The sequence below is a fragment of the Schistocerca nitens genome, chromosome 1 (assembly GCF_023898315.1).
Source record: "Schistocerca nitens isolate TAMUIC-IGC-003100 chromosome 1, iqSchNite1.1, whole genome shotgun sequence".
Taxonomy (NCBI): domain Eukaryota; kingdom Metazoa; phylum Arthropoda; class Insecta; order Orthoptera; family Acrididae; genus Schistocerca; species Schistocerca nitens.
The window spans coordinates 796,849,504-796,868,552 of record NC_064614.1 but is presented as its reverse complement, the minus strand read 5'-3'; the positions used below and the strand labels follow the sequence as shown (position 1 = coordinate 796,868,552).

The 19,049-nt window shown below is 38.8% G+C and overlaps 1 protein-coding gene across 4 annotated transcripts in view; it reads right to left on the bottom strand.

The window, feature by feature from the left end:
- Nucleotides 1-19,049, bottom strand: part of LOC126262378 (intraflagellar transport protein 122 homolog) — a 241,108-nt gene that overhangs the window by 167,916 nt on the left and 54,143 nt on the right. For all 4 annotated transcript variants that reach the window (XM_049959003.1, XM_049958996.1, XM_049958986.1 and 1 more), the window contains exons 9-10: nt 14,160-14,268; nt 3,212-3,658 (exon numbers count right to left, since the gene is read on the bottom strand). In XM_049959003.1, the coding sequence (XP_049814960.1) occupies nt 3,212-3,658; nt 14,160-14,268 (556 nt within the window). The remainder of the gene's footprint in view (nt 1-3,211; nt 3,659-14,159; nt 14,269-19,049) is intronic.

Here is a 19,049-nt window from a genome sequence, read left to right as displayed (position 1 = left end):
CTACACCAACAATGGAGGAAGTTGGGATGGCATCAAAAGTCTGAAGAATAATAAGGTTCCAGGGAATGATAACAGTTCAGCAGAGATGATAAAGGGTGAGGATAAACATCAGACAAGGATTGTCCACCAGCTGATTATTGAAATATGGGAAAAAGAAGTGACACTAGGCCAGTGGAACCTGGCCATTATTTTCCACATTCATATGAAAAAGGACAAAGCAAACTGTGAGAATTACCGTGGGGTGACTTTACCCAGTGTTGTGAACAAAGTCATTGCTATGATACTCGCTCCAATTACAGAAGAGGTAATTGTAGACTTGTGAGGTTTTCGACAGCGCAGGTCAAAGACTGATCATATCGTCACTATGTGATGTACATCAGCTCCATGTAGATTTCAAACAGACTTACGGTAGCATTAAAATAAAAAAAAAGCTGTATCAGTCACTAATGTGTGTGGAACACCCACATAAGTTAATTAGATTGGCACAAATTACCCTCACCAGCACAAAATACCAATTGAATGTAGAGGGAGAACTCAATAAAGAACTTGAATTAACCAAGGGTTATGATGAGGGTTTGTTATCCACACTACTTTTCAACACAGTGTTGGAAAGAGTAACAAGAAATGTGAAGATCAATAGCCTGGGTGGCACTTTTTAACTGTATGAATTAAAACCTAACATATGCCAATGATGTATGTATGCTGTCTAGAAAGCAGAAAGAGCTGGAAGAAGGATTTGGCAGACTAGAAAAGAAGGGAGAGATGTTGGAACTTCGAGTAAATGACACCAAAACACGGCATCTCTTTGCGTTCAGGAGAAACACTGTTGTTAAAGAGAAATACATCACCTTGCATGGGCCCAACTATGAGAGGAGAGAAGTTCCAACACTTTGGAGCATTGGTAAGCCATGACATAACAGCATAACTGATTAAAGAAAGGCAAGGATTGCTGTGGGAAACAGATCTTATTGGGTATTACGATTATGCATTCATGTAGCCTGAGTAGAAAATCAAAGGTAACAGACTACTGAATGGTTAAAAGGCCAGTGGTAATGTATGGCTCAGAAACATGGACAATGACTTTGCCTGAAGAGAAGTCTCTGAAAAGATCGGAGAGGAAAATATTAAGAAAGATTTTTGGAGCAGTGAGTGAGGCACGGCAGTGGAGAGTATGGGAAAAAAAGGAATTGGAAGCAGTATATGGTTACACTGACCTACTTTCGGAAATCAAGTGCAACAGATTAAGACAGTTGGGCCATGTAGAGCGAATGATAGAGGACAGATCTGTAAATAAGGTCTACAAAGGAAAACCAGGTGGCAGGTGGTGCAAATAGATACCACAGAAGTGGAAATGGAAATGAGCATTTTGCGTCATTGGCCATGAGACCCCTTGCGACGCAGGTCTGGCCACCTTGGTGCAGGTCTTATTACATTCAACGCCACATTGGGTGACCTGCGTGCCAGATGGGGATGAAATGATGATGAAGACAGCACAACATCCAGTCCCTGAGCGGAGAAAATCTCCGACCCAGATGGGAATCGAACCCGGGCCAGCAGGACGGCAATCTGTCACGCTGGCCACTCAGCTATTGGGGTGGACACCACAGAAGTGATGGCTGGCTGATGTGGACAATGACCTGAGAAAGAGACAAGCAAAAGATCATCAAGACTGTGCTGCGATTGTCAGAGAGGCCAGGCCCTACAAATACTATAGCACCAAGGGGTGAGTAAGTAAGTAAGTCATTTGCACAAAAGGTAAGTCTGTGTATGGTCTTTGGTTGCATTCTTCAGGGCCTACTTTGCTCAACGTGGTTATGCCAAGTGACAGGTTTCAGGAGTTTCTCATGTTTCTCTGTTCTGATGAAAAAGCAATCTGACATGAACACCTGATAGCCAACGAATCTGCTTTAGTATGTCAAATTTGGTGAAAGTTCTTGGAAAAAAGAACTCTTTTTAACCCACTGGAGAAAATGCAACTATAGGTGAGCATCTATTGCCAAGCAAAACATATGGAAGCTCACTCAATTCAAGCCCAACAAACCTGACAAATATGGCCTCAAATTCTGGACTACTGCCCCTGTAGTGACAATGTATATGTGTACTGTGTTCCCATGCCTCTGGAAACAGGACAAGCATTGAGAGAACCAACTACTCAGACAGTATACTGTTCTGTGTCTCCTGGAGCCATTTATAAATCAAGGTAGAAGCGTGATGACACACAGCTTTTTCACGTCTCTTCAACTTGCTAAGGAACTCAAACAAAAAAACTTAATTATATAGTACAATAAACAAGATCTGGTGTGAAATCCCTGATAGGGCAAAGAAGCAAAATGTTGAAATACACTCTACATACATCCTGCACCAGACTGGCAACAGAGACTGAACAATGACCGTATACCAAGAAAAGAAAAATAAAAATGTAATTCTTGTCAATACACTACTTGCTGAAGTAGCAATAAGCAAAGAAGGAAAGACGAAATCTCAAACCATTATATTCTATAAATCGATGAAGTATGGGGTGGACATGGTTCAGCAAATAGCCTGTAAATACACGAAAGAAAGAAGTTCATACTTCAGCTGGAGAATAAACTCAAGGAGACATAAGAGCAGAATAAACAACAGAAAAAAGAAGAGGATATGGGACCAAAATCATCTAAAAAGTGGAAGAAGTGCCAAACTAGCCCGTGCAAAGGCTACAAGGCAACTGACAACAGTGTAAAGTGTCACAAAGCCGGTTATGGGAAATGTGTGTGTAAAATAGAAATCAACTGTGCTAAGTGCGTCTAGCAGATCCCAATGACCTGAGTAAAAAGTATAACAAAGCCGCGTGTATAACTTTTGTGAGTAAAATAAGGAGCATGTATATTAAATGTGTCTAGGTTTTACAAATGGCTAATGCATAAAAATCTACTGTTTAGAAAACACATTAGCATTGTTGTATTTAATATCTATTATTATAACCTGAAAAAGGTAGCGATTACCATACACTATAATAAAGTACTTGTTTAATTCAAATATGAAAATATTTTATGCAGGGTCAAAACGACCCCTTTCTGCCATTTTAGGAATGTCAGAAACTATTCAGTTCTACTGTTAATGCAGTGTAGCAATAAATGAAATTGAATGAAATTGTATGTGTGCACTCTGGCACTAAACCATTAACAAACAACACATTTACATTCAGATGCAAACTGTAACATGGATCACTTACCTGAAACAATAATTCCTTTTTAACAAGATCATAAACAAGGCACTGACTGCTTTCATCAACCACAGCTAACTTCTTTCTTGACGGACTCAGATCAAGGCATCTTACAGCAGAATCTACCTTAAGAAGGTGCACAGGAAATGGATTGTCGAGATATATCTTCCACACTTGACCATCTTTCAACCCTAAGAGCAGGCCTTCACGACCTGGAGGACCCCCAACAACTTTTATGTACCGTATGGCACATTCCATGACCCATTCTCTCTCTTTCGTACCTTCAAATGTAAGACATTGCAAACGTTTCTCCTGACACAAAACAAGACTGTTTGTGCATACTACTAGTAGATTACATTCCAATTTTTGATTAATTTTTTCTTTCACTCGATAATGCATTCCTGTGGAATCTCCTGCATATAGTTCATATATTACAACTCGTTCTGGGAGCTGAACCTGGAAGTCATATGCAAATAAAATTACTGGAATAAACTTGGATCGAAAACATTAAGAATTTAACAAGAAAATCTAAAATGTAACACTTAATGAATAATACTTGAAAACAATTCACATACAAAAATATGAACACAAAGGAGTTGGTGAAAACAGTGGCACTGTTAAGGTCTCCAATGACAACAATGTCTGCAAGCACTAATTTCTATACTGAGAAAACAAAACTGCCCAAAAAGTCTGTAACTACCTATGGTAATACTTAAATTTGATTTTAGCTTGAAAATAGCCTTATTGCTATTATTTAATGAATAATTATGTAAAATAGAATCATAGTGGATATTACACAATGATACAAGGCAACTATTTACTGATAGGTGGTTGAAGAGAGGTGCACAGACACACATAACAGTGTAGAAGAAGCTTTCGAGCTTTTAGTCTCTTTCTAATTAAAGTACACACACACACACACACACACACACACACACACACACACAAACACGCACGCGCGTGAGAGGGGGGAGGGAGGGGGGGGGAGAACGAATGGAAATAATAAGATATTGTTAGGACTGGATTAGCATACAACGAGAGAGGAAAGAGTGAGGTTATGGGACTGGGAATATGGTGGCCAACAATGAGGATTAGAAGACACCAGGAGCATTGTGAGAAAATTGCTGCATAGACTGTCCACAAAACAGATCTGCTCCATTTCTTCATGTAATCTCAACAAAACCCATCAGTGCTGCAAATAAGCCACAGCCCAGTAGCCATCTTATCACTCAGACCTCGAGCAGCTCAACCATTATGAGGGATATCCTAACCAAGACCCTGCTTTCACCCCCCAAAATGGTATTCTGTTACCCACCTAACCTATGCAATCTTTTAGTGCATCCCTATTTCACTTCTGCTCCAAGTTCTGCGCCCCCTTTGTCATCCCTTTTTAGTTAAGCAAGATGACACATCTATCACTTACACACTGACTTGTCGCCTCCTACTGAAGTCCTGCTAGAGGCATTTCACATCTCATTCAGATGTAGTACATTGTATAAATACAGCGAAATCATCTGCCAATATGCTGCAACTACTCTGAAGTTTTCTAAATAAGCAGGGAACTGCCAAGCTGCTTGAGTGGCCATGGTGGCTAGCCATAATCTTGATCAACCAGCTGTGGAACATATCTTACATCACAGCAAAGATAACTTTAACTGCTTCAACAACTGCATTTGAAACCTCTGCCTGTGGACCAATCCTTCTGAACTATGCAACTGGGAGGGAACTATTCCTCCAGTACAACACCTGTTCCTGCAATACTACCCACTTAACCCTCTGTTAACCCCGTCCTCAGACATTCCATTCTGTGCCCCCCGCACCAACTCCCACACTTTCATTCCTCATTTTAGTCCAGTCAATGAAGGAAAGTACAGAAACAATATAATGTAATCCAAAATTTTTTGCAGTGCTATGAGGGATCGTCATGAACAACATACTAAAAATCCTGATCAATGGGTTGTGAGTGTCGCGGTGGGGATGGGTTTAAAGTTCATTTTTTTATGTTTTTCTCGAATAATTCAAAAATTGTGGCTTCTAGTGAAAATGTTTCCCATTAGAGAATTAAAAATACAATAAATTTCCTAAAAAGATGGTCCTAATAATTTCTTCTCTAGGACTAATGTTTTCCATATTCAGGGGATGGAAAAATCACATATTATTAATAATATTGTTCTAACAGTATAAAGTTAATGTTTATCTTTGACAAAGTGGGTTAAAAACAAATATTAAATGTGTGTACCACACCTAAGCGCAATAGATCCGTATTATGAAACAAGTTGTGTTCTGGGTATTTAACAACATGGAGGGGCGAGATATGTGGGGTAGAAGTGCATGGGAAGGTAGGTCGCCAAAATGTTTTCATTCACTTCCCTCCTTCGTAGTCTGCAAACTGAAGCTCAAGCTGGTGGTTCCCAACTTTATTTACCCTACAATACTGGTCTCCCACAGCATGCCTTATGAATCACTGAGAACGCAGTGCGCAGGCATTCCCAGGGAGTGTTTATTTTGCTCAAAATGCGTTAATACTTTGTGAAATGCAGATATGAGTTGTGGCTCTTCATGATTTCACGGCGAATATGATGTAAACAGTCTTCACAGGTTTGCCACTGGATCACGTTGTGCAAATTCCACAATATTTCCTTGGAGAAACTGACCAACATCTTCAGGTGGTTCGATCTTGATGGTGGCTAGGTACGACCAGCCACCAGCAAGGCTAAACCACCTGAAGATGTCAGACAGTTGCTCCGAGGAAACATTGTGGAATCTGTACAATGTGATCCGGCGGCAAACCTGTGAAGACTATTTACAGATATGAGTTACTAATAACACTAACACAGGTAATGCTTATGGATGGAATCCACAAAAATCTCTGCACACTGCTCTATGCTGTTAGAGGAGAAATTGATTCTTAGTCCTCTGTATAGAAACTGAAGGGTTCTTCTGGGAAAGGAAACTTGCCCCACCATAAATGCTGCTCACTTTTCAGTTTACAGACTACACCTTCCCAGCAATTCTTCTCCCAATCCCTTATTTGAGTAGACAAAATAACTATACTGAGCTAGTGTTTATATAGTGGAGATATTTTCAGTTTATTGAGTACTTATTTGCAACTGTTGAGTGAACTATTATGTACAAAAAGCTCAACAGCCTGAGCTGTCAACCATCTAACACACTGAACTGGCTTTTCCAAATGTAGCATGCTGTCAATATGTACTCAACAATGCCGATTTCATTGTCTCACTACCACTGGCTGGAATAATTTTTACAGCATGAGGGGTATGAAATTTATCACCCCAGCCTCAGCTCTCCCAAAATCTGGAGAGACCCTGGGGCTTAAATTGTCTCACTCTGCAACAGGAAGAGGTCACCTATATGTTACAGAACTTCAGATATTTCAACATAAATCAAGTAGATTACTGTCCTAGACTTGAACATGATCAGTTCCAGTCCATTAGGCATATTCACACCAATCTTGGAAAATGTACTGTGGATGTGTGGTAAGTGGCAGCAAGCAGTGCAGTCCGCTTTACAAGTGCCATCAATTCCTGAATGGAAAAAGCTTTATGTAATCTATCAGTAACACATTTAATTGTGAGGGACATGCAGTAACTTTTTGGTCATTCATTAATTCACCACCAAATCAATAAAACACAATTACATGGCTTTACAACATGCTGTCAATGATATACAGCAGGACGTTGCCACATTTACCAATCCAACCCCTTTCCCACAAACACCACATAGGTTACTTACAACATCAGACTTAGAAATTAAACACAGAGCAACATATTTTATATTACAGCTCACATAACAACTGCAAATACGTACTCATTTAATACACTGAAAATATCCACTATACAAATACGGGATCAGTAAAGTTATTTTGCCTACTCGCATCAGAGACCTGGACTGGAATTGCTGGGGAGGTATAGCCTGGTTGTAAAGTAAAACACAAGTAGTGCTCATGGTGGGGAAAAGTGCCTTACCCAGAAGGAGACTACAGCTGCTGGACAGGCTGACTTAAGCATTATTTTCTCCTCTAGCAGTGTACAACACTGTGCAGCAATTTATGTACATTCTGTCGACATGCATTACCTGCATTAATGTTATAAGTAACTCTTATCTGCATTCCATGCAGTGTTAATGAATTTCGTACAAAATAAACACTCCAGGCCGTGTCTGCACACTGCATCACTAGTGATTCATCAGGTGTGCTGTGGAGGGATAGTATAACTTTGAGAAACACCCTGTAGTTGCTTCTTGTGACTTAATGGCATAGGTAGAGTGGGGAATCACCTACTCGAGCTTCAGTTTGCACACCTATGAAAGAGATAAGTGCATGAACACAATCTGGTAACCTAGCTTCCCTTTCTACCCCACACTTCTCTCCCCCTCTACCTGTCACACCCACAGGACATGATTTATACCTTAATATGGCTCTACTGCACTTAGATTTGCTGCATGCATTTAATATTTGTTTTTAACCCACTTCATTTAAAGGTAAACATTAATTTATGCCATTAGAACAATATTCTTAGTAATTGCAATTTTTCAGCCTCTGAACAAGGAAACTATTAGTCCTAGTGAAAAAATGAGTAGGACCTACTTTGTAGGATATTTAATGTAGTTTAATTCTTTATTGGTTAACTTTTCGCTAAAAGCCATGGTCTTCAAGTTATTCAAGAAGAACATAAAAAAATATCTTTAAACCCACCCCCAACCCAATGCTCACACCCCACCGGTCATGATTTTTAGTATGTCATTCAGGACACTTCTGCCTAGCACTGTGCAAAAATTTGTGACTACATGATTCTTTTCCCCTAATAGAGCCTTGTAAATGTTGCATATCTCTCTGTCTCCTAGCTCTCAATACTTATCTACCCCTTCTGTATCCCACACATCTTCACTCCCCATCCTGTTCCCCACTCAAACCCCCCACAAACAGCGTACATTAAGGGTCAAGAGCTGCTGTACATTTAGGGAGGTGTGTGTTGTTGCGTGTGTGTGTGTGTGTGTGTGTGTGTGTGTGTGTTATGTGTGTGTGGGTGGGTGGGTGGGTGGGTGGGTGCGTGCACACCTACACTAAGAAGTAGAAGAGTGGAAGCTCGAAAGATATTAAGCTTATACAATCTTTAGATGTGCAATACGCATGACATATAATTCATCTAGAGGTGACCAAGTGCCAATGTGCACATGCATGACACATAATTCACTTACAGGTGAGTGATTGCCAATTCTTACTGGATTCAGCCTGCATACTACATTAAAGTTTTAACCTTTTGATAAGCAATAATGTTCGGAATGCTCTTCATTCTTTAGCAGTACATTCCTACAGAGACATACTGTGAAACAAAGGCAAGACACATAGAATACAGAAACTGATCCTGTCTCATCTATGAGTACTAGTGTCAGTTATGGGAAACCAATCACCTACAATGGACGTGAAACAAGCAAACATAATTAGGAAGATTTCTTTGCAGAAAAATCTTAACAAAATAGCAAACAACAAAAGAAATGGATGTACACTAACAGATGGAAAGAATTTACTGACTGCTGCTAGACCAGAACAGAAAGTAATATTGAGTAGTTAAGAACATGAATATGAACATTTCTGAACAGAAGACTCATTTACAAAGAGCTAAGCAAGAAAAATCAGAGCAAGCAAGATCAAGGAAGATAACACAGATAGCACAAAGGAAATGTAAAGCATTTGGGAGGCACACAGACAGCCACAAAATCATTAGCTTTTGCTATCAGAGCTCTGTCTGGTCAGCAGAAGGGAATAAAGGTTTCATGAAATGAGACTAATCAAAAATTAATACAGACATTTGTGCAGGACCCTGGTTTAAATGTCTTCCTGCTGTTTCTCCCTTTATGTGTGGTTCTAGATGACTTCCCTAATTAATTCTTGATAGTCCTGTTTCCCACAGCTCCTCTTCTTGTTTGTCAGATGAAAGAATCACTGTGTCTAAAATCTAATGATTTTGAGATTTTTCCAAGTGTCCCTGTCTCTACTGTTGATTGGTTATGTAGAAAATTCTCCTTTCCATATTGAACTTTTATTTAATTTAGAACGAAAATTTTATTTGCAGAAAATATGAGGTATGACTAGAATATGAAATTTGTAAGCAATAGTTCACTGCTGCTTATCTTGTCACCAGCATTCAGTGGTACTTTTCTTTTTGTTGCATTGGATTCTTTCCATGCCTCTCACTAGCTTCTTTCACCACTGCAATAGGCTGCTTTAAGTCCTGTTTCCAAAATCCTAAGATTTCATTACTCATTTTCATCTATTATTATTAGATTTTAGTGTCAAATTTATGTTGGCATTCTGTAGGCACAAATTTTAGCCTAGCTTTTGTTTATGTTATTGTATACTGTAAGTAATGTGATTATTTCAATAAAGTACAGTTTATGTTGTCAGTGTATTCTTAATGCTATCCACTTGGCTCTCTATTAAGCAGCCAATGCGGAAAGTTCGAAAATAAGCAAAAAGTTCATGTAGTGTAGGCTCAGTTCTTTGTTTACTTTTGTTTCATTATGTAAACAATACAGATTTAATTGTTTCTATTAGCATTCAAACTTTAGGCCTAAACTTTCCAAGAAATTTTATATAGGAATTGAAAGTTATTCTTGTTTAATTTAGACTAAAGCTAAAATTTGTTTGTCATGAGTGAGAAGTGTACGACTTGCATAGTATTTTTAGTTCCAGGGTCTGGTGTGAAGGTCATTGCAGTTTCTCTCATGTGGGTGATTGTAGTGGTGTGGGAATTGGTGAGATAAACAAGGCTCATTGGTTGTGCAGGATTTACTGTAGAGATAGGAAGATAGTGTAACAGGAGCAGAAGACTGCTGCCCTTCAGGCGGAAATAGATAAGGCAAAACAAGATCTGGAAAGCTTAAGGGGGACGTGGGGAAAAAAGAGGTGAGAAGTGACAACAGGTTTTAGAAGAAATAGGAATATGACTTTCTCCAGCAGTTTTGCTATTAATGTGAAAAACAGGTTTGATCTGTTGTCACAGTTGGAAGCAGATGAACCACAAGTAGATGTAGGAGTAGACAGGACACAACAAACTTTCAAAAAGTGTTTGAGACATAAGAAGTCAGAAAAAAAAGTTGTGAAGAAAAAGAAAGTTTTGTTGTCAGGTAGTTCACATGGTCGAGGTGTTGGCCAACTGTTGCAGGATGAACAAGGGTCAGTTTACCATGTCACAATTTTTTTAAATCTACTGCAAGTCTGTATCAGATGATACAGGATGTAAGTTCACTTTGCAAAGATTCCACAAAGGAAGACACCATGGTAATAGTGGGTGGGGCAGGCAACAGCTTAGACAGGGACCATAATTATTCAATTGATGGTGGCTCATAAAGATAACTTCAGCAACGAGACATACTGGTGTTGGGCTTGTGTCTGTTTTGAGGTGCCATGACTGGAATCATTTAAACTCTTCTGTTAGGAGAGTTAATTTAGAAGTGGAATGGCTGCTTGGATCAGGTATGGGATCTTACTGCAATGTTGACTCTGTTAGTGGGTGGGACTATACTAGGCATGGGCTTCGCTTCAACAGGGAAGGGAAGGGATAACTGTCTGGGTTATAGCTAATAACTTAAGGGGGGTTGGGGGGGGGGGCACTATCGCCTGTGGTAAAGTAATAGTTGTCACAAGTGATTGAACAGCAGTTTTCTTAGGGTAGGGAGGACAGAACCAGAGACAGGTGGAAAATGACTTTCACATTGATAACACAGGCAGCCAGAATGAAAATTTTAATGACACAATTCATGCTAACAGTCCCTGATTGAAACTGGAGATATTCAAAAACTGACAAAAAGTTAGGTTTGTACAGCTGTAATTCAGTCAGTACACAAAATCAGTTATCCTTATTGCATCAGAAAATCTGAGGACTAAGGGGTAAGCTTAATGAATTGCTTATTTGTGTTGAAGAATTAGAGTTGACCAAACCAGTTGATATAATCTGGCTCTCTGAACATCATTTGACCACTGGTATAGACATGTTACAGGATTCAAGTTAGTTTCATACTTCTGTAGAGAAAATCTGGAGAAAGAAGGAGTTGCCACATCCACATTTTTCAGAAACTGTTTTAATTTCAAGAATATTGATATTAATAAATTTTGTTCAGAGCAGCAATTAAAAGCTTGTGCAACAGAAGTAGTATTTTATAGTAAGTCCTTTATAATGGTAAGTACAATACAGACCACCTTCAGGAAATTTTAACCTCTTCATAAAAAATCTGGAAGCTCTGTTGTCCCATCTCACAGTAAGAAACAAGAAAATAGTGGTTGCTGGCAATTTTAATACGGATTTAATTGAAGAGCTCTGTCAGAGAACAATTACTGCAATCAGTAACATTGTCATGAACTTTGCAACTAGGGTATGTAAATGCTCTGAGATCACTATTATAACATCATTGTAGACATATCGAGAGAAGTCATATCACAAAACCAATAGTAATTGGGCTGTCTGATCATGACATACCAAGCATCTTATGTTAAATGTTGAAACTTGTCAGGACATAAAATCTATTAAATCTGAGTACAGGTAGGTAATAAATCAGTCAAAAATTGGGAATTTTAGGAGACTGCACAAAGACAGGAACTGGATATATCTTTACAATACTTCTGACTCAAATGGAAAATGCAAAGCATTCATTAATGAAGTTACTTCCTGTTTTGAAAATTGTTTTCCCCTAAAGGCAACTCAAAGCTAACAGAACTCTAAAAATAAACCAAGTATTACACAAGGAATAACGATATCGTATGGGACAAAAAGGAGACTGTATCTACTATCTAGGCAGCTCTGATGTTAGCATTGTAATGCATTACACAAAAATACTGCAAAATATTGAAGCAAACAGAATAGAAATCTAAGCAGCTTTATTATGAGAAAAAAATAATTACAACAGGCAACAAAACTATATGGAATATAGTGAAAACAGACAGTAGGGGCCAAAAAAGAAGAGAAACAGACAGCTCTAAAAATAAATGAGACATTAGTGACAAGTGCATGTGGTGTTGCAAACCTCTTAAATAAGTACTTTGTTTCTGTTACTGACAGCTCGGGTTTGTTGGATTCAGTAAACAGTGCAGTGGAGTATATGAGAACAGTCTTTACTAATAGCTTCAGTAAAATGGAAATGACACTCACGCCTCTCAACGAAGTAGCATCCATCATAAAAACCTTAAAATCAAAGTATTCTAGCAGTTATGATAACATATCAACTAAGTTAATCAAAATAAGCTGAAATGTCTTTCGAGAAGAGGATAAAGAGATACTGTCTAACTATAGACCAATTTCACTTTTGCCACATTTTTTTAAAAATATTTGAAAAGGTTGCATTCAAGCATCTTCTTAAGAATCTGGAAGCAAACAATATCTTGTCCAAGTCACAGTTTGGGTTCCTTCAGGGTTCCGATACAGAGTACACATACAGTGAGAATGTACTTAATTCACTAGGTAACAAATTAGAGGCTGTTGGCATTTTTTGTGACCTGTCAAGAGCCTTTGCCTGTGTCTTCGGCAGTGCTGCGAAGTGGTTTGAGTCTTACCTAACACTAAACAAAGGGTGTCATTGTAAAATAACTGTCAAGTAAGCAATCAGTCTTCATCTGATTGGGTGTTCCTTGAGGTTTTATCTTGGGTCCATTGCTTTATCTTGTGTGCATTAATGATCCCTCATCTGTTACACTGCCAGATGCTAAGTTTGTTTTGTTTGCAGATACAAACATTGCAATAACTAGAAACTCAAGTACAGATTTAGAAATGGCTGCCAATCAAATTATCACTGGCACTGACAAATGGGTTAAAGCTAATTCAGAAAAGACCTACTATATGCAGTTCAGAACCTGTAAGAGATTTTCTTCCAGCATTTGTATAACATATGAAGACATGTAGACTGAAGAGACTGACAGGTGAAGTTTCTGGGATTACAACCTGATAATAAATTCAGTTTGGAAAGTCATACCACAGCATTGCTGAAGCACCTAAACAAGTCTGTATTTGCAGTGCGAATGATGTCAGCTGTAGGAGGAAAAAATAGGAAACTTGCATACGTTGCTTACGTTCATTCTATTATGATACATGGGATCATAGTCTGGGGTAACTCATCAAACCGAGCAAAAGTTTCTAAAGTGCAGAAGGGTGTAATAAGACTCATTTGTGTTGTGAATTCAACATCATGTACATATCCATTCAAGGAACAGGGTATTCTAACCACTTTTTCTCAGCATATTTTTCCTTAATGAAATTTGTTGCAAGTAATATGTGTTTATTTCCAACCAATAGCTCAATACGTAGTGTCAGCAGTAGGTATAAGAACAATCTACATAATGATCCAAAATCACTTACCTTGGTCAATAAATTGCCAGCAATCATTAAAAACTTGGTTTCAGATAAAGCTCAGTTTAAACAGAGTTTGAAAGACTTTTTGATAAGCAACTCCCACTACAGGGACTGTTAAACCAGCTTAAGTAAAAATGTCTGTTAGATTTCAGTTCTGATAGCACTTGGTCACAATAGCCAGGATGATAAATTTATTAAAGGTGCATAATTATGTTTCATTCTGACAGCACATTTATTCTGCAAATATTAGCAGTTCCAGTTTACTGTAATTATTTACATACTTTAACAATCTCCTGACAATTGGCCATGGAAGTGAGTATTATATTCAAATGTTCTGTTTTTGATGTTATACTTTCTGACTTGTTCCACACCCATCAGAATCATCTTATTTTTGGGTCTATGGAACAAAAACTGAATCTAATCTAACCTCTAATCTAGCTGAAAATGTATCTGAGATCTCTAAAATACATTTTTCTTCCCTTTTGTTTATATTCTCCAGCTTAACGTATACTTTCTTGCATCTTACACAGTTTCTATATTGTATGTATGTGGCATTTTAAATTTAATGATGCCAGAATAACATAGGTAATGAAACTTACTGCTAATCGGTGTTTAAAAATTGCTATTTTCCTTATAAGGTCTCGACATTTTATTCTGACTTTCTGATTTGTCAGAAGATGCTGGATTATTACATCGGTCATATTTTCTCTGGAAAATGTAAAAAACAAACATCAATTTTGTAAAAATACCCTACAATTTATCTCTTACAACAAAACACTGAATTTTCTACACACACACAGAGATTTTTTTTTGGGGGGGGGGGGGGGAGGCTTATTAAATACATAATTGCATAAAATCCATTATTATTAAACTTTAATGAATTGAGAGAGAACATATTTGACCCCTAATTTTTTAAATTAATTACTCACAGTGAACTTTCAGCTGCTAAAATGTCAAGTGATTACGAACAATAACACAGGTCATTACTCTTTAAAGGTATTTTTTTGCATGCTACTGATAATAAAAAACAAACAAATGAGCATTGCAGGGAACGCTCTTTAAATTAATGTGAAGATCACATCACTCTTTGAAGAATATGAAATGCTTTGGATGAAGCACTCTGGTGAACATGTAAATGTAGAATTTCAGGAATTTCTCAGCAGAATGGATTTACCACATATGGGTGCAATTATGTGTCATGCCTCATATGGTCACACTGTAAGTGAATCTGAATATTTCCAGTTCAAGGTTACTTGCACAACTAATCTGAAGAAGCATTCAATGTAACCAGTGCTTAGTCTGTCCAATCTCTGAGATTTCTATTACTACTGCAAGGTGTTTTTTTGGAGTAGGTGTTTCTGAAAGATAATGCTGCCAAATAACTATATACACAGTTGCAACAATCAGTGGATGGAACAAAAATGGCAGTTTGGTCAGCACAAAAGGTACTGATCATAATACATCTGAACTTTGTCATAATAAGCAGCATGTTAAGTAAGAAAGATGAGCTTCTCATATCACTACAGGATGCTAAGAAATGTACAGTTATTTCTACTGGTTTGCTATGCATAATAGATGATTTAGAATTCAAACAAACTGAAAAGATGCACCTAAATGGATACGAGTTAGTACCATTTTACTGTAGGCATAATATGAGTAATGTAGGAGTAGATGTATACACACAAACTGGAGTAATGTTCCAAGCTGTAGACTTCAATGAATAAAGTATTAAATCTCTCTTTTAGTGCTTTATAGAATTGGGAACATACAAGACAGCAGTTCTGGCAGTCTGTGTGCCACCTACAGGAATTTTTTTTTTAAATTTGATTAAGCAATTAGATGGCATATTAATAAGTCTTACTAAAAAAAACCTGGGAAGTGACTATATACAGAGGGCACCTAGAATCACTGATGTCCAGCTTTGGTTTGACTTCCAAAGCAACATTCCCAAACAGTGCAACAGTGATTGATGACTTATTTCTAAATTCTACTGCCTTTCAAGAAATAGATGTAACCCCTATAATAAATGGTTTGTCTCACAGTTATCATCTAATGGTAACAATAAGGCATCACCATCAATTAGGTTTAGATACGAAGAGAAATGGACACTTTCACAATGATTAATACCGAAGACATTTACTGGACCAATAACAGGAAGAAGTTTAACAAAGACACACAGTAGATGATAATTTAATTATTTCTAAATCTATTCACACACCATTATGAATTCAGTTTTCCTCTACAAGTCAGAAACACTTACAGTGGGAACTGAGACAATAGGTGGCAAACAAGCATGATCAAAGTGCCTTGTGCCAGGAAGAGAGACCTTTATTAAATTCAGAGAACTAGATCTAATCAAGACTCAAGGGTGTACTACAAGCAAAATGGCAAAAGCTATCCACTATGCTCAAAAAATTCAAGAATCCAAGAAAAAATCATAGGCAGTTTACTGCACTATTAGCTGTTGAGCCACCACCTCTCTGCACAGACTTCACATGTGGCCAGACAGGCAAACCAGCTGCCTGTGAGAATCTGCTGCCAGGTCTAAAATATTGTTGACATGGCATGGTGAAAGGGCTCAATCCACTGCAGTGGCAAGCTGAATTATCTCATGACTTAGCCTGATGATGAGCACCTTGGACAACTATTTGACCTAAAACAGCATCCTGCCATAACAAAAGTATGCTAAGCAACTATAAATACTTGGTGCCCATACCCTAGTAGTATCTTGTCTCCAACTGCTGCGAACAACAAGACATACTTCATGCCAATCGATGGTGAGTGTGAGGGTGTATAAGCTTCATCATCGCATCTAATCACCTTATCCACTAGCTGCCAATCAGCAGGCCACTGGTAGACCTGGTGCTACTGGACTTGAATAGTGCCATCCAGCTGGGCCCACTGCCAAGGTGACACTATCCAGTCTCTGGGTGTCTCCAAGGGGTCTGGGGTTCAGTGCATCATATCAGTCATCACACACTTGATCAGTTACCACAGCAGCTGGCTGTCAACACACATACTGGTAGACTGCCGACACCTCAGGTCAGCCACGCATTTGCAAGGTCACACACTAATGCTGCACTCAGCTGAGCTGACACTCCCGCCCAGTGACCATATACTGCTGCAGCTGAGTATGTTGCTTTGGACTTCACTGAGGCAGCCATGGCTACCTGGGGAGTCAACGAATGCAACTGAGGCACTGCCAAGAGACTGTATGAGCTACTCAATGAATAAAGAATGTTTTTGCTAGTGAAGCATTTCTGATTCAGCTGCTTGAGGAACTGGTAGTCAGCATTCAATGTCTTGCAAGCCATGCTGAGTCGACCATCCCGGCAAGTAATAGTGACCGCACTTCCAACAATACTACATAAGCATGACATGAAAAAATTCAATAAGGCAAATGGTACTCAGCTTCCTGACAAGAGTAGCAGCAACACATATGATGTTAAATTCAAATCATTGGTCACTAAGTTCCATGAATGCTTCCTAACTATATGCAATAACAAAGGGGCACAAAAAATGGACCATCAAAAGCAGATTCATTGGACTTACTTTGACAGGCATTGCATACTCCACTACTAGATATCAGTTCTGCCAAATCAACTGCTAGAGAGATCACAAAAACCATTACGGTAGTAATTCCCTGTTTATGACAGTATTTCAACCAAAGTTCTAAAATATTGTGCAGAGCTGGTAGTGACTTCTCTGAGATCCCTTTGTAGCCAGTTGATGCATTCATCTATCCATTCATTCACTCAAATTCATCTATCCATTCATTCACTCACTCACTCATTCATTCACTCATGTGTTCTGTACATATGATCAAGAAAGAGAAACATTCATCAAATAGCAGAAGAACTGAGATGCCGACAAGCACACAAAAAGAGTGAAAACTGCTGGCTTTTGGAAGAAATTCTTAAATAGCTAAAGAACATTCTCTCTCTCTCTCTCTCTCTCTCTCTCTCTCTCTCTCCACATCCCTGACAGCTCTCTTTCTTGTAAAAATATGTGGTATGAATTGCCTCCAATACCATGCAAAGTCAGTCTCCACATTCTGAAGTTAGCAGCAATGGCTTGATTGCACTGCCAATCTGCAGCTGCCTCCTAGACACACCCTCATCCTCCTGCTCCACCAGTGCTGTGGCCGGAACTAACTTAAGGGCGCCACAAGTCGCACCTGCCGAATTTAGCTCACAGTCTAATTGCTGTATCTCAACACTCAACCTCTGATACTACTGTGTACATACAGACTTGGCCTACCTCATGGATTTGGACTGTTTACTGATATGAATTGTCATTGAAAACTGAGTTAAGTCAAACAAAGTTTATCTTACATTACTTGAGATCTCAATCTTTTGCTCTCTGTCATAGTAACCACCAACTCACTGGCATCCACTATGGGGCAACCAAACATCTGGAGTCAAGGGAAATCTACATTTAGTTGCTGCTTGGTCCTACTTCTTCCTGAAATGGAACATAAGTGACATTGTTTTGTTGGTTGTCTCGCTTCCCACCAAGAACATTGGTTTTGCTGTTTTTGGTTTCCATATTTCAACAAGCATGTTTGCTGCATGTGTATTTCTTGTGGAATTATGGAATTTGCCATGCTTGCCTGCCACATTGGTACTGTGTACCAATATTATTGTGTGTATTTCAGAATATTTGTCCCGTAACTGGTGACAAATATGTAGTGACTTTAATCGGCACTTTCTTCCAGTATAGCTTAGTGGTTGTGCTCTATTTTTGTACTGTTTGTGCATGTGTGTGGTGCGAGGGGGGGGGGGGGGGAGGGGTTGCACATGTGTGTTATCATTGCCAATGACTGACAAGAACTGTCATTAACTCAGATTATTCAGTTGCAGGGTCAGCAGAAGCAACAGCTTATGGAATCCATGAACAGATTGCTAGCAATGAAAGCAAACACTGTGGCATCGCTCCAGCAGCCACAGTACAAAAGCCAGCAGCATCTGTTTCCACATCACCATTCCAGGCATTTAATTCTTAACAAGAAGAATAGTTTTGAGTGCCATGCACAGCTCGACTCGCACTTGAAGGTGCCTCACACTGAAAGTAGGGAAGGCAGCCATATTTTATTGCAACAGTCAGTGTTTTAGTGTACCAGTTAGCCTGCAAACTTTTTCTCACCAGCCGCCCTTAAAGTATTACTTAGATGAACTAACTGCTGCACTGGACAAGTACTATGATGAGCAGAATAACGTGGCAGTTGCATGTTACAAATTCTTTTGCTTGTGCAGGCAATCCAAACACATAATCAGTAGGTGACTACTTACATGGCATCACGACTTCAAGTGCATATGTGGATGTTACTACAGTGATGCCATGGTTACGCTAGGGACGCTGTTAATCAAAATGTGTCAGATCATTACATACGCGAACAGATTCTTAAGTATTCTGATCACAGCTTGCAACATGTTTTGGAAATGATTTAGCACCAGGACTTGTACAACAGTGTGGCAATGGACTTTGAT